At 31.2% G+C, this 24,294-nt stretch overlaps 2 protein-coding genes across 5 annotated transcripts in view; one reads left to right on the forward strand and one right to left on the reverse strand.

The window, feature by feature from the left end:
* Positions 1–24,294, forward strand: part of LOC143069520 (uncharacterized) — a 384,816-nt gene that overhangs the window by 50,024 nt on the left and 310,498 nt on the right. The gene's annotated exons all lie outside the window — the stretch shown is intronic.
* LOC143069518 (uncharacterized) overlaps positions 1–24,294 on the reverse strand; it is a 73,073-nt gene that overhangs the window by 16,784 nt on the left and 31,995 nt on the right. For all 4 annotated transcript variants that reach the window (XM_076244197.1, XM_076244196.1, XM_076244198.1 and 1 more), the window contains exons 4-8: positions 22,783–22,854; positions 6,485–6,556; positions 5,793–5,864; positions 4,590–4,661; positions 1,916–1,987 (exon numbers count right to left, since the gene is read on the reverse strand). In XM_076244197.1, the coding sequence (XP_076100312.1) occupies positions 1,916–1,987; positions 4,590–4,661; positions 5,793–5,864; positions 6,485–6,556; positions 22,783–22,854 (360 nt within the window). The remainder of the gene's footprint in view (positions 1–1,915; positions 1,988–4,589; positions 4,662–5,792; positions 5,865–6,484; positions 6,557–22,782; positions 22,855–24,294) is intronic.

Raw genomic sequence — 24,294 nt, forward strand, 5'->3', positions numbered from 1 at the left:
TGCTACGACATATTTGATATAAAAGGAGGATAAAACATCCACAACCTCGTTGTTCTTGAATTTGTTAGAAACTCTTGTCCTCATAGTATATCGTAGTTTCTGAATGCGCTTCTGAATGCATTATTGAATTGCTTTGATCCATACTAACGGAGGCATTTGTGGTCTCTTTAGATAAATGAATGGAGTATAATTCATTTCTGATATGGGAACTCCTAACGGTTTTGAACAGATGGCAACAGACTATCAATTGTCACGATGTGAATAGCAGGTGGTATATAATTTCTGTGACCATGACTTCTATCTTTCCAAGCAGAAATATTATATATTTACACTAACTACACCTTGACAAAATAAATACAGCATCAATGTTGTTATGTATCCATAGGGAATGGCTGTTGCCAATTTTCTTATCTAAAAGTCTTCTCTGTGTAACCGATATGGTGTACTTGATATATGTATTTGTCAGGCTGAATAACATGTTTAGAAAGACATATGTTGTTGTTAAGTCATTTATTCTAAAATTGTCATTGACATAGATAAGTCCCCGTAAAGCACGCTGAATACCGGAAATAATAATGGAAGCAATACAATTATCACTACTGTTTGTATTGAAACTTTTGATGTCAAGTTTTTTTTAAGTATGTATCAGATACTAGTATATCACAGTTTTTACAGTAAAGGGTCGAATATAAACAAACGTGTATGAATACAACGTGGAATATGTGTCGTTTTCTTTACATCCTTTAATATTGTCAATGGGACACTTGATTCAATCGGTGTTGACGTGTCCTTGATAACATCCGATCGATACCTTTTTTAATCTTGGCGATGCGTCATCCAGCATAATATTATCTATTCAACTTGTATTCATACTGTAAGGCTACCAACAGATATTCTGATACGGTGGTGATATAAAGGCAAAAGTAGTATAACGATGTGCAAGAGTCAAAAATCGATCAAGGAAACCAAGTCTAAGTTGATAACTAAAAACCGGGAAAACACATGAACTATGGGAGGAAAACAACGGTACAACGGAAACACTGAACTGCAAAAAACAGTCGGCAACATAGAAATGGACTATTTGTGTATTTACATTGTGTCGTAGAGAAAATTGAATTCGATAGCGTATGCTCACTTTTTATGTTAATATGTCTTTTGGATGATTTACCCCATTTGAATCGATATGGTATAGTGTGTCGTAATGTTACATTGTTTTGTCAGGTAAGGTTGAAGGTTGGTACCTTTAGTGTGCACCAGTTCTGGGTCGGGAATCTGTTGTCCAGTGGTTAGCATTGACAAGAATACAGAAAAAAATACGCATGAACAGTCAATGCACAAATATACAAAGTCATGTTTTATGATCTACTATTACATTACAGCATGTAAAGCACAGATTAACAAAAGGCACCTTCCACCAATTTACGACAGTACACCAGTACTCCACAAACTAAGTATAAACTGCGACTCGCACGAATGTAAAGAGTGACGTATTTTTAGTCACAACAAATTAGTAATTATATATTAGAGTATAAAAGTATAAATGAAAATAAAATATAAACCAAACGGATATTCAACCTCATTTGTCGTTAATAACCTGACAAAGCAATGGTACAAGAAAGGCAAAAGATCTACTACAAACAAAAGCACATAAAGTACAACATAGAAAATATAAGAGTCCTGATTTAGAGGATTTTACTTATTATGTCCCAGATTTGGTGATTATTGATGAAATCGCTACCATTGGAACGTGAATATGGCATTACATACGTTTGTGACAGGTATAAAGATATAAGTTTAATTCAGTTGTCAGTGAACTCTTAAATTCCCATATCCAGTTAGAATAAAATCGATCTCTTGAATACATACAATGTAACAGCAGGCCTTCACTATTTTATAGGAAAATCAATTTACTTACAGACCGCGAAGAGCCTTTAAGCCTTTAAATAAATTCTCATCTAGCATGGCAATCTTATTGAGTTGAAGGTTCCTGAAAAAAAAAACATTGTGAAAGTGTTTTGTTAATTGTTTTTCACTCCTCATTCACCTCGTATCAATTTTTATCTTGCGAGCGTCACTGATGAGTCTGTCGTTCACAAATTGAATCCTGGTATCTTTTTTTTATTTATTCTTTACATAAATACAAACAGATTTGGGTAGAACGCATTCGAAAACCTTAAATTAAAGCAGCCATGAACCAAGGAAATATCTATGGACAGATTTTTCTTTTGCAATGCTTAGTCATTATTCATGTATGCTTGGTATAATTTGAGTTGAATGATATCAAATTGAAGGTCTGTGCTTAAACTCTTAAACACTTCTCAGACCGTTTATTAACATCATAAATGAAGATTTGAACATATAAACACCTATTTACTAGAATGTATTTTAACATTAAGATAGCACTGACTGTTTATGTTTTAGAATTTTGGGGTCTTTTATAGCTTACTGTTCGGTGTGACCCAAGGCTCCGAGTTGAAGACCGTAATTTGACCTAGAATGGTTTTCTTTTTACAAACTATGACTTACATGAAAAATTGTCGCATTGACATGTATATCTTCTTATAACTATGATAATATCGACACAATAAACTCATTACAATTATATTCAGGGCAATGAGATAACAGTGCAGAATGTGTGTACAAGCAGGTACAAGTCTTTTAAAGGTCATAGGTGCATCAAGTAAATAAAAACTTTTGATTGTTTCTACTCCCATGATTCCTAAATACGCCTTTTTATCTCTTTTTCTATATATAAGTGAGGACAGAAATAATTCTCAGAATAGTTAGTTTCATCAATTAGGGGATGTCATATTGATCTATTGATGTCTTATTCGCCTTGTTCAAAAGTTCAAATGCTAAACCCTTTTGAGAACTGTTTAACCAACAATATCCTGCACGATCTTTCTTGTTTTTTTTCCAATTATTATTATCATTTGTATGCATTGCTGTATCTCATGAAAAATATATGTACAATGAATATCAATTAAAACCTTTCAACCAAGTCATTTTGAATTCCGTATAAGTATGAACTCATATATAGCAGTTTTAGAAGTGTTTATACAAACAAATTATCAGGTAGTTATGCAAATTCTGACTTATCGAAGATTTATACATTCAGATTCGTTTTTATAAATGTGTTGATTTCTTCCTTGCCTCCTGTGTATTAATGTCACTCTTTCGTGTAAGAACAACTAAACAATTGCCAACATTTTGTTGGCTTTTACATGTGACTATCTATGAAAAACAAAACGCGGTTCTTTAAGGGATACGATGGTACATGGGAGGTAAGTTTACGTTAACAACGTCAAGTATTACTCTCTGCGACGTTAACTGTATTTCTTCCCGAGTGATGTAAATCCTTAGCTTGAAAATAAGTACATTAACCTCTCATCTAAATTGAAGTTGACCTTGATATTGTATTAAGCCTTTTTATTCAAATTTCTATGCAAAAAGTAACAGATAATTTTCAAGTATGTGTATCTACAAATCCAACATATTTAGTAAATATTTTGTTTTTTCCCCATTTATGTCTGAATATATCATATTGAGGATGAACACCTCTGAGGAGCCAAAAATTTCAAGAATTAAATGTTTTTCCTAAACCTGATGTGGGGATTATAAGACTAAGAAATCACTGGTGAAGAAAAAATTATATGGTGGTGCACTTTTTTTTTGCTACGGCTCTTTGGAAATACCCAATTTTGATCATTTACTCATTTTTCATCAATTGTTACCTGTTTTTGGGCTTTGATCGTGAAAAAAATCACAGTTCCACAACTGAACTTTTTTTCATACTGTCAATAAAGATGAAGTGGACCAAGCTGATTAAATTTAACTAAAACAATCTCTAGATAGGTGTCCATATAAGTTGTATCATATTTTGATGCTTTTTTGGGTCAAATTTACCATGCTTTCAATTTTTTAAATTTGTGATTTTTAAAAATTTTAAGAACCAAATGCGTATAATTTCAACTTCTTTGTTATACAAGATTGAAAAAATGCATATCAAAGAAATTTGAAAAGACAAAATTGATAAGTGATGAACATGCTTCTTGAAAAATCATTTGTTTGTACCCCTCAACCGTTTTCTAAAAAAAAATAGGCTAAAAAGACTGACTTGATTGGTCGTAAAATTTGAAAACTGATTTACTCAAAATTATTCATCGTAAAATACACATTTTTTTCACAGAGTTATGTTTGACTATAATGTTTTTAAAATTCATTGATATTTCCACTTTTTTGTTTTGGAAAAAAATCCAGAACGAGATTTCAACGAGGCTGAAACGTCAGAAGAATACATCTTTAATGTATTTTTTTTATTTTTTACATAAAATATTGCTTGTATAGAAAAAAAATAAAGCTTGTTCGTAAAGAATCACAATGAGATTAACACTGTATCGTATGTCTCTAACACATATTGTATACTTCATAGGAATGGTACAACTAAAACGAAAAGGGGTCATTGAAAATGCCTGCTCACAATGTAACTTACATTACATATAAATAACAAAAATATATTAGTTATATAACGACAGCAAACCAGAAAACAAGGGTTAAATAGATTTTCGTATTCACAACAATGAACTCACAAAAGTTGAAGTGCCGGTAAGCCTTGGAACACATTTGCCGCTAGCGTTGTAATTTGATTTCCGGATAGGTACCTATGAATAAAGTGTTTCAATCAAATTGTACTGCAACATAAACTATCTCATCTTCATAAACACTGACCAGACATAATAACTTAGTGCATATTAAGAAAATGAAGGTGAGCAACAGAAAAACATTTGCAAATTTTACAATTTCATTAGGTTTTTTTCTGTCAGAAGGTCGTTTGTACTGTATTATAACTATCGTGTATCTTGTAGTTAAAACTTCGTTTGAATTAGTAGGGGTTGTGTTCAAACAAATGATACTCATGTAATGATACGTTGCGTACAAAGCTAACAATAGGTAACGTGAGTGACGTTTGTTACATAGTACAGAAATAACAGTTAATCCACGACAATGTGTGATATAAGAATATAGTGATTCCACCTTTCGACAAACTTCAGTTGGTAGTTAGCATTCTTACTAAATAAGTAACAAGATTCTCTGAAATATACATATACGGAGTTTAGGTTTGATAAAAAAAAAGGTAAAAAAGGATGAGCAAAACGAACCCTACCACAACCCGGATGTGATTTCAGGTGTTCTTGAAGGTTGAGCATCTATTGCTGCCCATGTTACACTCATCTTGTTGCTCAGGTAGATACTAACAAAGTGACATAATATACATTACTCTACAACATTGCTATTTAAAAACGTAGAAAACATTTTCGTAATAACCCCAAATCCAAAAAATATGATATTACGTTCAAACATTTAAGAATTGAATGCTTCTTTTTGTAAATTCGTTCGAATGTAAAATAAAAGTTGACCGAAAAACATTCTGGTTAAAAATGTACGCATAGTCAGCGCTTCTACAACCCTATGAAATAACTAAAAGAAGCATTCAATACTTATAATTACATTTGTTTGCTATGATCATGTAAACACAATTAATATGATCACGTTTTTATTTCAATAACCTAAGCACTTAATTGTGAAAACGTGTGTCATCATGTATATTACATTTCATTCAATTTAATTTGAATCGACGAATGACGCGGGATTGTTGTTAGCCAATCAAAATAACATATAATAATGAAACATACATCCAATGTAATTATAACATCATGAACATGGCATCCAACCTAAAACAATTGTGTAACACATGGACATAAAATGGTTGTTTCAATAATTGATTTACTTACAAATGCTCAAGTTTGGTCAGGTCTTGAAATAGATATTCAGGTAGCGCCGTGATATGATTTCCGGACAGATCCCTGAAAAAAACGTTTTGATAAAAGTATTTCTACATCGAATTTCCAATCGTAACAGAGACAAATTTCCGTTTCGTCTGATTTTTTCCTAAGAACAATTGCCTAATGTTTTTGAATTTAGATTTACTAATTGAATACGCTGAATCAGATTACTTTTCTTTTGGAAGTTTTATTCTTAAGTTGACAAATGTTTTTTTTACAGTTAGGATTGCTTAGTATGTACTTTTTGTCTGAACCCAATTTGTCTCTTTTATCTGTCTCATGTGATTACATTTAGTAAACATATGTTTTAGAGTCAATTTTTATTTTGTTTGAAAAAAAAAGGACATCTTCGTTTTCAAACAAAATAAAAATTGACTCTAAAACATATGTTTACTAAATGTAATCACATGAGATAGATAAAAGAGATCGGAGATTAAATACTACATCAAACCAACATCATATAGAACCAAACTTGCTCACGTCAAGAATGGAGATATTTACAAGATTATAAGAACCGTCAACACTTGGAATGAATTTGAGTCTGAAGATGAAATTCGATTGCTGTACAAATACCAGGAAAAAAAACATTGCACTACTCCATCACAATTGATGCAAAAAATCTATGTTTTAATTACACTTACAGTCTGCGAAGACTGGCCAATGCCTGGAATGTGTTCGCATCTATAGTAGTAATATTATTTTCTGCAAGATTCCTGAAAATGTCATGCAATGTGATATATTGCTGTTACATCAGAATTCTAAGGTTCAAGGCAAAGAATGTCAATATAAATAAAGGCAACAGTAGTATACCGATGTTCAAACTCATAAATCCATGGACAAAAAACAAAAACGGGGTAACAAACTAAAACTGAGGGAAACGCATTAAATATAAGAGGAGAACAACGACACACTACAATGTAACACACACACAGAAACGGACCAAGCAACAGACAAAATCCCACGAGAATAACAAATATAACATCAAAACCAAATACATGAATTTGGGATAGACAAGTACCGTGACACGTCTAATCGCAATGTGAATTAACACTCAAAAATAAGAGAAAAAAAACGACGCAACGTTAAAATGTAACACATACAGAAACGAACTATAATATAACAATGGCCATATTCCTGACTTGGTACAGGACATTTTTAAAGAAAAAAATGGCGGGTTGAACCTGGTTTTGTGGCATGCCAAACCTCCCCTTTTATAGCCATGTGAAATATAACATTAAGATGACAACTCAACACTACAGGACTACAATATAAATAAATTGGAGAATACAATTGACAAAGAAACACACGAACAACAGCCAACAAAAGGCAACAAGTTGAAAATTTTAATACGCCAGAAGTGCATTTTATACACACAAGATTTACTAGTGATGCCCAGATACAAAAGTTTGAAAGCCGAAACAAGCACAAAGTCGAACAGCATCGAGGACTAAAAGATTAAAAAAAGTTGTGCCAAAAACGGCCAGGGTTTTCTGTTAGTTACCAGAACATCCTTATCATTTAAAATAATTTATACTTTTGCAAACAGTAAATTTATTAAATTAATAAACAAAAGCTGTACATGATAGAACTGAAATATTAACTAATTACAGGAAACAACTGAAATACATTACATAACCAGACATTTGCAACACAATATGTAGACACATTCGAATATGTTTAAACCACAACGCAAGGTGACGTCATATTTGAAATTGTAAAAAATGACAAAAAAATGATGACGTCATTTGAATATGTAAAACAGATTGTATAAACGTGTCAACTCAGTCACTAATGTGGTCTATTCAAAACATTTTTTCACTAATCAAAGACGTAAATCTTCATTAATATTTAAATTTTTATGAAGTTTTCATCTCGAAATAAATATACCTTTAACCGTTTCTTCCTTACTACTTAAGACTGGACAAATGAAATTACAACGCAATTCCTTCGGAATATAATATAATACATATAACGGAATTTGATGAGACTGTCATCAAAGTGAGACAAATGTGAGAGGTGTAGCGCTTTAAAACCAGGTTGAATCTACATTTGAAAATGCCTGTACCAAGTCAGGAATATGACAGTTCTTGTCCATTCGTTTTTGATGTGTTTTGATATTTGGCTTTGCCAAGTGATTATGGACTTTCCGATTAGATTTTCCTCTCAGTTCAGTATTTTTGTGATTTTACTTTTCACTAGTAAAACGTTATATATAACTACATGCATATGTTTTCAACTATCAATTGTATAAAAGATTATAAGCACACCTTACACGTTTGATAAAATGAAAATAAAACATTCGTTAAAAATTACTTGGAAAATCTGTAGATGTTCTTCTTTATCAATCTAATAAATGATGGACTTTACAGATGGGTGCGGTCCTAACCTTGACAAAAGTTAACTTAGAGTTAACTTGTTGACTGCTTTTTAAGTTAACTTGAGAATTTTTAAGCAGACCAGCAAGTTAACTTCGTCTACGGTGGACCAGACCTACGGTCAGCTTTTTTATGACTGCTGCAGACCTATCGACGGGTCTGTTCCAGACCAGACCTGTGGACAAGTCTGCTTTTGACCAGTCCTGAGGACAGGTCTGCCCCAGACCAGACCTGTGGACAGGTCTGCTCCTGACCAGACCTGTGGACAGGTCTGCTTCTGACCAGACCTGTGGACAGGTCTGCTTCTGACCAGACCTGTGGACAGGTCTGCTTTTGACCAGACCTGTGGACAAGTCTGCTATTGACCAGACCTGGGGACATGTCTGCTTATGAAATGTTATCGTTTTTGCGACTTTTCATATCAGACGTGAGCTTTATTAAAATATATGTATAAACAACATTCGCATTGTTCTTCCCAAGAAGGCCTCTGATAGCAAATTTCTTTACTTGCTATACTCTACTATAGACATTATTAATAACAACACAATTCTTTCTTTTTTTATTTTTATATATTCTTATAAACATAAGTCAATTACATAGAGCTATCATATTTTTTTGATTGGAAGGATGATAGAAATTAGGGTTATCCAACGCATCGGAACAACATTCATATATCATGGGATATCAACATCTTTGTCGACGTTACTTCGTTCCCCGTGTTTTACCTGACCCTTCATAATTTTTAATTTACGCATTTATACATGCATGGATATTTCATTGTTATTCTACTTATTTGGATTGGATTTACTATTCTTTTTCCGCAGAATATTCTAACGAAAATTGTACAGTTGTACAGTGTCCGGATATGTACTGTAATCTGTAATCTGTAATATATATTCTGCCAATGTAGGCACACCTCTTCCGAGTATTGGTTTTTCACATCATGAATAAAAATATCTTCCACCAATATCACTATACACTATTTACATTGTTCATCATATTCTTGACGATAAAATTGGACTTAATGTCAATATCATCAAATCATTAAATATTTTAAAATCTAAAATATTTATCTAAAGATATCACTGTTTAAGAGTAGACAACCAATTGACACTTAGGATTCATAAAATGTTACTTTCTTTTCTTTTTCTTTATATCATCTAATTGCAACAGTCTATATCTTTCACAATGGAGATTGTAACATAATCGCCTACATTTTGGATCTATAATGTTCTGTATCACTTTAAAAACTTTTTCATTTCTTAACATTGTCATGTAATTAAAGGGATCTATGATCAGTTGTAAAATGTCAAAATGTTCACCTTTCATATTAAAAGCAGCTAGTTCTTCACTACAGGAATTAATTAAATCTTCCAAAATTGGTTTTCTGATATCTTCTAAACTTTTACACGTTAATAAGAAATGTGGTAAAGTTTCTTCTGTTTCATTACACAGTTTGCATATAGACAGTTCTGTATTACTTTTAAACTTGGCTCTAACTGTTTGCAGAATGTAACTCCCAGTAGCTATTTTCAATTTTGTAGGAATTCTAATAATTTCCCTTGAATTCATAGTATTTGTATTTGCAATAGGATGACATTGTCCTGGTTTTATATATCAACGATAAGTATCTTAAACTGGTATAAAGTTTTGCTTGATTCAGTATCTTCTCAATCCAGAATTTTTGAACTTTGGAAGTTATTTCCCTTTTCCATTGATATTTACTAATTGGATTAACTAAGTATTGTGCAGGATCATTAAGTTCATATTTCAAAAATATTTTCCTCAGTAAACTAAACCAACTATTACTATTAATAGATTTAACATTTAATTGCCTTTCCGCTAGTTGCCATTCAATAGAATTTTTTCCTTGTCTGGTAATATTTCCATAAAAAGTTAAAATTTTTACATCTATTTGAGCTTCTACAGGTAACATCCCAGAAATCATATATATAGCAGGATCTGCTACTGTTTTTGGGAAAGATAACAATTGTTTCAAGAACTTCTTAAATTGGATATTTAAAGTTTCTAAACATCTTCCTCTAGGGATTACTATTTCCAATCCATAAAACATTATCGGTATAATATAAGTATTCATTATTGACATTGAAGTTTGTGGATCTAGTCCATTTTCGCCATAAAGTCCAACCCCCATTAAACTATATAGTGTCCTTCTTGCTTTCTTTAAATTCTCATCTATTGTTGCTTTACATGAATCATCGTCTGTACGACATATTCCTATATGTGTTGCTTTATTAGAAGTTGGAAGAACAGAATTGCCTAAATTCCAAAAATTTTCATTTACTTTCTCATGGTGACGTGATTTAGACTGTATAACACAACTTTTTGCTGGTTGTAGTAAGTATGCCTCACGTTTACTAAAATCAAAGGCCATATCAATTAAAATTTGCGTTTCATACGGACAGTTACTAAGAATGGCTAAATCATCTGCGCAAGTAGGAGCACAACAAGAAATCGATCCAATTTTGCCTCCATATCCTGAATCAGCTAAAATGTCTAAAAGTGTATTTATATAGATTTTGTACAAGTCTGCACTAAGAGTCCCTCCTTGTCTTACGCCTTGTTCTATTCTAAAAGTGTCCGATATTTGATTATTCCATTTAACACAAGAAACAGCATTTTTATATAGATTTTCAATAATTAAAATAGATTGTTCCGGAATTTTCATTTGATATAATCTTCTGATAAGCCCAGCATGTTTAACAGCATCGAATGCAGATTTTGCATCAAGCATAGTTATTATTATTTGATCATTTAACTCGATACATTCCTTGTGATATTCTTCTATAATAAAAGAGCAGTTTAATGGTGCTGTTCTTTTAGTAAAGCCACGTTGTAATGGATTTTGATATTTTATAATGTCAGGATTAATTCTGATCTTTAAAACAGCCTCAATGAGTTTGGATAATGTTGGAGTAATTGTTATTCCACGATAATTTTTACTGTCTTTACAACTTCCTTTATTCTTAAAGAGCGGAATTACTATCCCTAATTTCTGTTCGTCTGGTATATAACAAAGTCTAAAAGTACTATCCAAGAGTTCTTTAAGGTGATAAATAAGAGATTGTCCTCCATATAATAAGTTTTCAGTTGAAACTCCAAATATATCTGGTGATTTATTTAAATTTAATAACTTCAAAGCTTCTACTATTTCATTTTCAGTAATACTTTGGTGCTAAAACATAGCTCTACAAATGTCAATTATATCAATATATTCTTGTTCGATCTTTTGTTGATATTTGTTATCAAAATGTTCATGAATAGAATTTTTTGTTAAATTTTCAAAATGATGTTTCCATCCACTTAGAATGTTGTTTTCTGTACTATACACTGTGTCTCCTACAGATAGTTCATCTATATGATTACTTAATCTTCCCCTCTGTTTTTTAATAAGTCTATAAAATGAATTTTTGTTTTTGATATTTGCTTCCATTATTTTTTCTCTTTCATCGATTCTATTCATCGCAACTGCCTTGCGACAGTGTTTACGTAAATTATAAGTTGTCTCTTTTTTCTGAATATAAAGTTCATTCCTTGGATCTTCCGACCGCCCATTAATCTTCCATTGATAAAAAGCCTTTTTTTTCATTGCAATTGCGCCAGAAATATCTTCATTCATTACTTTTAATTTTGGTTTTCTATATCTTTTTCGAGGAGTTGGACAACAACTTTTTGCTGAATTGAAGAGTAAACTGTTCATATTTTGAAAAGCAATATCCACTTCATATTTATTTTCTAAAGATGATGAAAAATTATCTAATCCATTTTCAACTAAAGTTTTATATGCGTCTTTATCTATTTTTTTCCATGGAGTTTTTCCAGAGGGTAAAATATTTGAATTTGAACATTTCAGTTTTTCTTTAGCATTGATGATATATTTCAATTTTGCTTTAACAGGAAAATGATCAGACACGTTAGTAGCTACATTGTCCATTGTTTCCATACTGATCACATTCTCTTTAAAATCTTGTTTAAAAAGTAAAAAGTCAATAGTTGAAGTTCCTTTACCACTACAATTTACAAAAGTAATACCATTTTCTTCAGTATATAAACTATTTTCATTCAAAAAGTCTACTAAATATTTGTTTCTTCTCGTATCTATTTTACTTAAAATATTTTCGTTAAAATCGCCACCAATTATAATAGAGTGAGAGTCGCTATAACTTTGAACGATTTCATGTAGTTGGTCTATACAGTTATAAAATGCTAATGAGTCAGATGGTGTTCCTTTACATGGTAAATAAACAGATACTAGGAGTAGCTTTGAAGATCCTAAAAGTTCAACACAGCAAATTCTATCATTTCCAATATCTAACGGATTAATAAAATTGTCAAGGTCTTTTCTCCATAAAATTCCTGTTCCCCCATAACCACGAGGTAAATTGGTTGGATTTATTGGATCTTTATCATCGACCGCTTTTCCAATTCCACAAATATTTTGATGAAGTTCATTAAGTAAATTCAGTTGAAAATTAAACAGCCAATGTTCTTGAATTAAAAATATATCTGTTGAATTAAAAAGTTCATCAAAAAATATACCACATGTTTGTATATTTTTACAATTAAAAGTTAAAATATTAAGTTCTTTCTTTTTATCATCCTCTCTACTTTCATGATTTAATTGTTCCATTATGTCGGTTGGACACTGAGGCTTGTTTTCCATAAAAAATTATTTCCATGTAAAGTTTTGGCAATGTTATTACTTTGGAAATATAAATTTTGTCCCAAATAGTTCCTAGGTTGATTATTTTGTGAATCACAATTTGTCCTTACTTGGTTGTCTGACGCTAATACATCAATAAGATTCGAATGAGTAACAGTTTGAGTATTATCCGGAGACGTATCTTGAAACCATTGATTTTCATAATCACATCTACTTTCTGAATCACTATGACTCTCATTTACAGTTCCATAATTATTTATATAATATGAGTTGTGATGATCATAATAATATGGATATTGATGATAATAATTTTGGTAATCCCAATTATGTTGAGAATATTGATTTTCTGAGTTATCTTTCACATTTTGTTGATAAACATGATTTTGTGTATCCTTTAATTTATCATTGCTTTCAGTAATATTGTCAGATAATTTATCCAATTCATTTTCAATCTTGTCCACAATAAATTTTGTGACTTTATTCCTTACTTGTACCAGTAAATCTTCACTATTATCCCTATGACTATTTAAATTTCCAGATTCTGATTTTTCATTACGCAGGGAAGAGTTATTTTGATTTTCTTCCAATATAATAATTTTCCTATTCATTGTTTTTATGGTTTGTTCTAACTCTAAATTTCGGGCTTCAAGTTGGTGAAGATAATCAAGAAGCTTGGTTTTCTCTTTAAGTTTTTCATTCACTGACAACTCTTTTAATTTCAGACTTTCTTCTTTTTTCTTTAATTTTAGTTCTAATTGACGCAATTCTTTCTGTTTCAACACACTATTTTCATTATCCTTATCTTGATTTTCTTTAGATTTATCAGTAATGTTTTTGTCTACACAGACTAAACTTGGACGAGGTGAATTAACCTTCTTTACTGAAGTTTCAATATTCAAATGCAAATTTTCAGAATTTTGACTATGTGTTGCTTCACATCCTAGACATATTTTATTTTCTTTTCCCATACATTTTATGTGATAAGATTGATCACAGAATTCACAAATTTGTTCATCAGTATTTAACAACTCTAAACATAAGGCACAAGACCTTGGAAATTCCTCCAATAAAAGAGATTGAGCAAAAGTTACTTTGGGTATTACTTGATCTTTATCTATATGTTTTACTGAAGTATCGGATTCTATTTCATTTCCTTCTAAAAAAGATTCTTCATTAATCATGTTGACCAAAGGTAAGTTGATACTATCACATACTTGAGTATGAGTGGGAGAATTCACAGATAATACTTGCTTATCATCTATGGAGTCTATATCACAAATTGAACATATATAATGGTTTGTATCAGAATTATTCTCTAAAATGTTAATCATTTCACTTTTTAGTTTTTCGCAATTATAGTGTATCCAATGTTCACCCCTATTACACCAGACACTTCTAGATAAGCAATTTCTAGTACATTTAGGGCATACTTTAGGGTCCTTAATGTCATTACTACCAGCTGCAGCATTTGTAACAGCTTTAGATTGACTAATCTTTGTATTATCCACTACAACTGACGGATTATGACCGTTATTAGGGACGACATCAAAAGATCGATGTAGGATAAAAATCTTAAATCAAATAGTTTGGGGGTGGGGGGGTCAACATTGCTGCAAGTTTTGTTAATCTAAAATCGATTTTACATATATCCCTATTGGTCAATCAATTTTTCCCAAATTAAGTTAAGAGGGGGGGGTGTGGGGGTCAGTGAAAAAACTATGTGAATTAAGTTTTTTATCCTTCATTGAACTTTTGATGTCGTCCCTTAATTGATGATAATAAAAAATCACATTGCTCTTTAATTTTGGTGTTGAGATGTTTATAGTCTACATCATTACTCATATGCGATGTAATTTTAGAAAGTTCATCTATGAATGACATAAATTGTTTCCCATTCACTTCAATACGACATGTTGTATTAAAAATGTTCACCCTATACAACTGCTTTGACGGATTACTAACGTCGGCAAATGAAATTGACCTCTCTGATAATTTCTTTGATAAATCGAACCTTTCATGTACTGTTAGTTTTAAACTTTGGTTTGAGCTAAAATACTGGTCGAAGCATGTATTGAATTGCAAAAATGCAGCCGATGAAAACTGTATGATTAAATTTTCCCTTTTCAAAGTTGCTTGAATATCAATGTCTCTATTTGCAGCTTCCTTAATTTTATTCAAAGTTCTTTTCTCATTTAATACATAATTCTTAGTAGTTTGAATACTCTTGCTGGGTGTATATATTTTAGTTGGAACTAATTCTCTACTTGACCTTCTCGACATTTTGAATTTACTGTTGGTTGTATCTACTCAAAAACAGTGATTTGGAAAAAATGTTTAAATAAAACAATTGTCTTTCTTAAAACTGTTCACTATATATTAAAAGTGTTCTATGTTTAAAAGGTAAAAGGACTGTTAATTAAAAACTTCTTTAAAATTTCTTCATAAAACCAAGATGGCGACTATGAATCGGCTATTTCTTTGTCTCGTGTATCTCATTTTCTTTCGAGAAATGGCAGTAAATGTATTTTCACTTTGCTAAAACATCATTCAGGGTTCTCATTGGCAATACAGGAAATAAAAGTTCACATTAAAACACTATCAAGTCTGTAAAAATCTGTAAAATCTGTAAAACTGGCTCTCAATAAATTACACAACCACCACCTTCAACCACCACACAACACACCATATGTACGATGTGGTAAAACTACCAACAATCTCGCCAAATTCGTCAGATTTGTCGAGAGATTTGTACACATGAATGAAATAGTTGTCACTTGACGTTTAACTACAAACAAAATCAATCAACCGACATAATAGATTAACAGTATACTATTACCAGAAGAGAACCTCAAATACATTTTTATTAAATATCACAAATGAATTCAGTCATGTCAGTGTTGGTACATGTACTTGGATGATGCGGCCTAATAGTTTCGTTTTACACACCCTAGTGACTGTTCAATATTATGAATACAGAGATGAAACGCTGACATTCTCAATGTATGCGGAAAAAAAATTGCATTAATTGTTTTCCTTATTGCTTACATTTGCCGTCCTACTAACATGTTCAAAGGAGTGCCAGGAGAAGACATAATTAGGCACCATCCCAACAGCGGTCATTTATTTTATACATTGAATCCAGACATCAAAAATATGGCTGATTTACTATGCGGATATATATAGATTTTTAAATTAAAGTGCACATATGCAGGTTAGTTTTTGGTCGATGCAGTCAAATAATTTTGTTGTATAAGTCAGCATGAGGTATCAAATTTACTGAAATTTTGTTACGTATCAATATTTTGAATAAAAGGAGGACATGCTGACATCCAAAATTAATGCGAACAAAAATTTGTTGTTATTATATTGCAATATTACTGTCCATTGTATTATACATTGAATCCTGGCATTCAAAATATGGCTTATGTACTATGCGGGTATACATGATATATAGATTTACAAATTAAAGTGCACATACATGTATGGTCAGTTTTGGTCAATGCAGTCAAATCATTTTGTTGTACAAGTCAGCATGAGGTATCAAAACTACTGAAATTTTGTGACGTATCAATATTTTGAATAAAAGGAGGACATGCTGGCACCCTAAACATGCTAAATTTATGCGAACAAAAATTTGTTGTTCATGTTGTTATTGTATTGCAGTATAGCTGTCCGTTGTATTATACATTGAATCTTGGCTGATTTACTATGCTGGCATATAGATTTACAAATTAGAGTGCACATATGGTCAGTTTTGGTCTTGGTCAATGCGGTCAAATTATTTCATTGTACAAGTCAACATGAGGTATCAAAACTATTGAAATTTGTTACGTATCAATATTTTGAATATAAGGAGAACATGCTGGCACTCAAATTTATGCGAAACAAAAAATTATTGTTATCAGCTGGTTATTGTATTGCAATATTGCAATCCATTGTATTATACATTGAATCCTCACATAAAAAATATGGCTGAATTACTATGCGGGTATATATGGTATATAAATTTACAAATTTAAGTGCACATATGGTCAGTTTTGGTGGAAGCGCTCAAAATATTTTGTTGTACAACTTGGTCAAGTCAGCATGAGGTATCAAAACACTGTAATTTTGATATGTATCAATATTTTGAATAAAAAGAGGTCATTCTAGCACCCTAAAAGTATGCGAACACAAATTTGTTGTTATTGTATTGCAATGTTGCTGTCCATTGTATTGTATATTGAATCCTAACACAAAAAATATGGCTGATTTACTATACAGGTATATAACTTTAGAAATTAAAGTGTACATATGGTCAGTTTTAGTTGATGCGGTCAAATAATTTTGTGTACAATTCAACATGGTCAGCATGAGGTATCAAAACTACTGAAATTTTGTTACGTATCAATATTTTGAATTAAAGGAGAACATGCTGGCACCATAAATTTATGCGAACACAAATTTGTTGTTATTGTATTGCAATATTGCTGTCCATTGTATTATACATTGAATCCTGACATAAAAAATATGGCTGATTTACTATGCGGGTATATAGATTTACAAATTAAAGCGCACATATGGTCAGTTTAAGTTGATGCGGTCTAATAATTTTGCCGGACAAGTCAGCATGAGGTATCAAAACTAATGTCAATTTGTTACGTATTAATATTTTGAATAAAAGGATGACATGCTCATTGATGCTGTCACCCTTAATTTATGCGAACAAAAATTTGTTGTTATTGTATTACAATATTGCTGTCCATTGTACATTGAATCCTGACATAAACAATATGGCTGAATAACTATGCTGGTATATAGATTTAGAAATTAAAGTGCACAAATTGTCAGTTTTAGTTGATGCAGTCAAATAATTGTGTTGTACAAGTCAGCATGAGGTATCAAAACTACTGAAATTTTGTTACGTATCAAAATTTTGAATAAAAGGAGGACATGCTGGCACCCTAAATTTATGCGAACAAAAATTTGAAAAACATATGGCTGATTTACTATGCGGGTATAAAGATTTATAAAAAAAAGTGCACACATGGTCAGTTTTGGTCAACACGGTCAAATAATTTTGTTTCACAAGTCAGCAAGAGGTATCAAAACTACTGAAATTTTGTTACGTATCAATATTTTGAATAAAAGGAGGACATATGCTGGCACCCTAAATTTATGCAAACAAAAAATTGTTGTTATTGTATTACAATATTGCTGTCCATTTTATTATACATTGAATCCTGACATAAACAATATGGCTGATTTACATTGCGGGTATATAGATTTACAAATTAAAGTGCACATATGTTCAGTTAAAGTTGATGGGGTCAAATAATTTTGCCGGACAAGTCAGCATGAGGTATCAAAACTAATGTAATTTTGTTACGTATTAATATTTTGAATAAAAGGATGACATGCTGTCACCCTTAATTTATGCGAACAAAAATTTGTTGTTATTGTATTACAATATTGCTGTCCATTGTATTATACATTGAATCCTGACATAAAAAATATGGCTGAATAACTATGCTGGTATATAGATTAAAAAATTAAAATGCACAAATTGTCAGTTTTAGATGATGCAGTCAAATAATTTTGTTGTACAAGTCAGCATGAGGTATCAAAACTACTGAAATTTTGTTACGTATCAAAATTTTGAATAAAAGGAGGACATGCTGGCACCCTAAATTTATGCGAACAAAAATTTGAAAAAATATGGCTGATTTACTATGTGGGTATATAGGTTTATAAAAAAAAGTGCACACATGGTCAGTTTTGGTCAACACGGTCAAATAATTTTGTTGCACAAGTCATGCAAGTCAGCAAGAGGTATCAAAACTACTGAAATTTTGTTACGTATCAATATTTTGAATAAAAGGAGGACATATGCTGGCACCCTAAATTTATGCAAACAAAAAATTGTTGTTATTGTATAGCAATATTGCTGTCCATTGTAATATACATTGAATCCTGACATAACTAATATGGCTGATTTACTATGCTGGTATATAGATTTACAAATTAAAGTGCAGATATGGTTAGTTTTAGTTGATGCAGTCAAATAATTTTGTCGTACAAGTCAGTATGAGGTATCAAAACTACTAAAATTTGTCACGTATCAAAATTTTGAATAAAAGGAGGACATGCCGGTTCCCTAAATTTATGCGAACAAAAATTTGTTGTTATTGTATTACAATATTGCTGTCCATTGTATTATACATTGAATCCTGACATAAACAATATGGCTGAATAACTATGCTGGTATATAGAATTAGAAATTAAAGTGCACAAATTGTCAGTTTTAGTTGATGCAGTCAAATAATTGTGTTGTACAAGTCAGCATGAGGTATCAAAACTACTGAAATTTTGTTAAGTATCAAAATTTTGAATAAAAGGAGGACATGCTGGCACCCTAAATTTATGCGAACGAAAATTTGAAAAAATATGGCTGATTTACATTGCGGGTATATAGATTTACACATTAAAGTGCATACATGGTCAGTTTTGGTCAACACGGTCAATTAATTTTGTTTCACAAGTCAGCAAGAGGTATCAAAACTACTGAAATTTTGTTACGTATCAAAATTTTGAATAAAAGGAGGACATGCTGATACCCTAAATTTATGCGAACAAAAATTTGAAAAAATATGGCTTATTTACTATGCGGGTATATAGATTTATAAAAAAAAGTGCACACATAGTCAGTTTTGGTCAACACGGTCAAATAATTTTGTTGCACAAGTCAGCAAGAGGTATCAAAACTACTGAAATTTTGTTACATATCAAAATTTTGAATAAAAGGAGGACATATGCTGGCACCCTAAATTTATGCAAACAAAAAATTGTTGTTATTGTATTGCAATATTGCTGTCCATTGTAATATACATTGAATCCTGACATAACAAATATGGCTGATTTACTATGCTGGTATATAGATTTACAAATTAAAGTGCACATATGGTCAGTTTTAGTTGATGCAAAAGTTAACTTGGGAACAGGTCTGGTTTCGATAGGATTTGTCAAAGCAAAAGTTAACTTTGTGACAGGACTGGTCTCGATAAGTTAACTTTATGGCAGGACAGGTTTCGAAGTTAACTTATGTTAACTTTACGGCGGGACTGGTTAGAAGTTAACTTATATCAATAGCGGACCTGTTTCGAAGTTAACTTTTTGACAGACATAAAAACAGTCCTAGGACCAAGTTCGCTTTTTAAGTTAACTAGATTTTGGTCCTAGGACTGGTCAGAGCAGTCCTAAATTTGGTCACAGGTTAACTTTGACCAGTCCAAATGACTGGTTATCAAGTTAACTTGCTGTACAGGTTAGGACTGCACCCATCTGTAGTTTAAAGATATTTTTTCGTGTAATCTTACCCAAAAATAAGTACGATTATAAATATTTGGTGGATGTATTTCAATTACAGTTTTATCTGACAAATAAAGGCAACAGTAGTATACCGATGTTCAAAACTCATTAATTGCTAGGGAAAAAAATCCGGATCACAAACCAAAACCGAGGGAAACGCATTAAGCGGAGAATGATGACACAACATTAAAATGTAAAACACACAGAAACGAACTAAGCATTAGACAAAATCCGATGAGAATAACACATATAACATCAAACTTAAAAAAAACATGAATTTGGGTGACACGTTTTATAATAATGTGAATTCACTCTCAAATAGGAAACAGACGACACAAAAGAAACAAAAATAAAATTGAAAATGGAAATGGGGAATGTGTCAAAGAGACAACAACCCGAGCATAGAAAAGACAACAGCAGAAGGTCTCCAACAGGTCTTCAATGTAGCGAGAAATTCCCACAAAGTTTATTTTCACAATGTTTAATAATTGTAACTAAGTGAAGACTTTCGTCACAAAAGCTTAATTTTAGATTTAGTAAATTTATGTAAAGAACAAGAAAGAGTATTATTTCATTTCATAATAAAATGTCTAATATAAATGCATTATAGATACATCAACGAAAATCAAGTATGGTAATATGAACAAATTATTATATAGTTTTAGCCTAAGATAGTACATGATCCTTTAATAGTTGTTATTGGCTTTCAACTTGCTGTCAGTAATTGTGAGTACTCACAAATCTCTACATAGTGTCTGTTTTGTTGTGAAAGGTACGGACTGTCTGTGTTTTCGTTAGATGTTTTCTGCATTGTATCGATTCGATGAGTTAAGCCCATTTCAACTGATTTGTATAGTCTGTTTTTATGTTGTACTGTTATACCACTGTCCCAGGGTAGGGGAGGGTTCGACGCCAGCTAACTAATTCAACCCAACCACATTCTAGATATGTTCCTATCCAAAATTTAAAGACTATTGAGTGGCTATCGATTTTCTTTATTATTTTGCATAATTTTTTTTTATGTTGTGCCGTTACAAAAAAAAATCGCAATTAAATATTGTTATATTTTTTTCATGTCATTGCCTTTTATTGCAGACTATACGGTTTGGTTTTTTTTTATTATTATTGAAGGCTGTATGTTTGCCTATAATTGCTAACATCAGTTTCACGTGATCTTTGATGGACAGTTGTCTCATTTGGAATTATACCGCATTTCCTTTATTAAATATTAACATTTGTACAAACGTATCTGTTTTGAAATTGTACAATTAATTACAACAAAGAATATAAGGGAATTGTTAGATTTAGGAAAATATCACGCTACATAATTTTCTAGAATACTCATGAAAAAGTGTAAGAAACTGTTATTCCTTGTGTTTCCGTCTATTGTAATGTTGTATTTGATGTGTGTTATTATATTTAATATGTGAATATTTTGGTATACCTAAGCCGTATTGCTTATGGTTATAAATAAACTAACAAGCAAGCAAAAAAGATGAAAGATGAAAGTTATTAAGCAACGACAAATAAACAACATACAGTAACACATGGACATACAATGGTTGTTTCAATAATTGATTTACTTACAACTGCTAAAGTTTGGTCAGGTCTTGAAATAGATTTTCAGGTAGCGCCGTGATATGATTCCGGACAGATCCCGGAAAAAACGTTTTGCTAAACGTAATTCAACATCGAATTTCCAATCGTAACATAGACAAGTTTCCGTTTCGTCTGATTTTTTCCTAAGAACAATTGCCTATTGTTTTTGAATTTAGATTTACTAATTGAATACGCTGAATCAGATCACTTTTCTTTTGGAAGTTTTATTCTTAAGTTGACAAATGTTTTTTTTTACAGTTAGGATTGCTTAGTATGTACTTTTTGTCTGAACCCAATGCACATTTCAGTAATGCTCCAAGCCAAAACAAAACAAAATGTAGTGATTAATGAATTTTTTAGACTGAACTTTACTAGCTGCAATCTAAATTGATATATCTAATATACTCTTGAAACTATGATATTTGATGTTTATGGATATTTACATCTTTGCCTCTCATTATGTATTCTACATTTCATATACATGAATATGTGTACCCTAATTTTCATCTGTATCTCATGTGATTCCATTTAGTAAACATATGTTTTAGAGTCAATTTTTATTTTGTTTGAAAAAAAAATACATCTTCGTTTTCAAACAAAATAAAAATTGACTCTAAAACATATGTTTACTAAATGTAATCACATGAGATAGATAAAAGAGATCAGAGATTAAATACTACATCAAACCAACATCATATAGAACCAAACTTGCTCACGTCAAGAATGGAGATATTTACAAGATTGTAAGAACCGTCAACCCTTGGAATGAATTTGAGTCTGGAGATGGAATTCGTTTGCTGTACAAGTACCAGGGAAAAAAACATTGCACTACTCCATCTTATGTAATTATAACATCATGAAAATGGCATCCAACCTAAAACAATTGTGTAACACATGGACATAAAATGGTTGTTTCAATAATTGATTTACTTACAAATCATCAAGTTTGGTAAGGTCTTGAAATAGATTTTCAGGTAGCGCCGTGATATGATTTCCGGACAGATCCCTGAAAAAAACGTTTTCTTAAAGGTAATTCTACATCGAATTTCCAATCGTAACATAGACAAGTTTCCGTTTCGTCTGATTTTTTCCTAAGAACAATTGCCTATTGTTTTTGAATTTAGATTTACTAATTGAATACGCTGAATCAGATCACTTTTCTTTTGGAAGTTTTATTCTTAAGTTGATAAATGTTTTTTTTTTACAGTTAGGATTGCTTAGTATGTACTTTTTGTCTGAACCCAATGCACATTTCCGTAATGCTCCAAGCCAAAACAAAACAAAATGTAGTGATTAATGACTTTTTTAGACTGAACTTTACTAGCTGCAATCTCAATTGATATATCTAATATACTCTTGAAACTATGATATTTGATGTTTATGGATATTTACATCTTTGCCTCTCATTATGTATTCTACATTTCATATACATGAATATGTGTACCCTAATTTTCATCTGTATCTCATGTGATTCCATTTAATGAACATATGTTTTAGAGTCAATTTTTATTTGGTTTGAAAAAAAAAGACATCCTTATAGCACATCTTACACGTTTGATAAAATGAAAATAAAACATTGGTTAAAAATTACTTGGAAAATCTGTAGATGTTCTTCTTTATCAATCTAATAAATGATGGACTTTAGTTTAAAGATATTTTTCGTGTAATCTTAACCAAAAATAAGAACGATTATAAATATTTGGTTGATGTATTTCAATTACAGTTTTATCTGACAAATAAAGGCAACAGTAGTATACCGATGTTCAAAACTCAAAATCGATAGAAAAAAATATCCGGATCACACGCCAAAACCGAGAGAAACGCATTAAATATAAGCGGCGAATGATGACACAACATTTAAAAAGATACTTGAAAGAGTACTTAATGGGTAAATAATAATTTAACTTTCCATTAAGATTGAAACTAGGGTAATATAGTTTCGACAATATGTATTAAAAATGTATAATGTTTGTTGCGTTCTGTATGTAACGGTGTCCTCATAATGTTTGTTTTTTAAATATGTAATATATTTTATAACATTCTAATATGTGTTTTATCTAACTTATGTTTCTCTTTTGAATTATTGTTACTTTTTATTTCATTATTGAAATACACAGGAGTTATTAAAAAGCTGACTTTAAGACACTTTGTTATGAACGCAACAAAAAAGATTACTTGATTTTTTTCAGAATTTTTGGATAGAATACTCCATCGACTATCTAATAGGTATGTTTTCGGGAAAAAAATGATATTTTTCTTCAAGAATACATACATTCTGTTATTATTTGAACCCATTTATTTTTCCCCCATGTTGTCACAGCTCTGTGCCCAATACTGAGTTTCTCCACAACTGCTACAGAAACAATGTCCTCATGATCTTTCTTTAAATCATTATCATGTTTTTTTCCAATTATCATTATCATTTGTATGCATTGATGTATTTCAA

Source organism: Mytilus galloprovincialis, chromosome 3 (genome assembly GCF_965363235.1).
Source record: "Mytilus galloprovincialis chromosome 3, xbMytGall1.hap1.1, whole genome shotgun sequence".
NCBI lineage: Eukaryota > Metazoa > Mollusca > Bivalvia > Mytilida > Mytilidae > Mytilus > Mytilus galloprovincialis.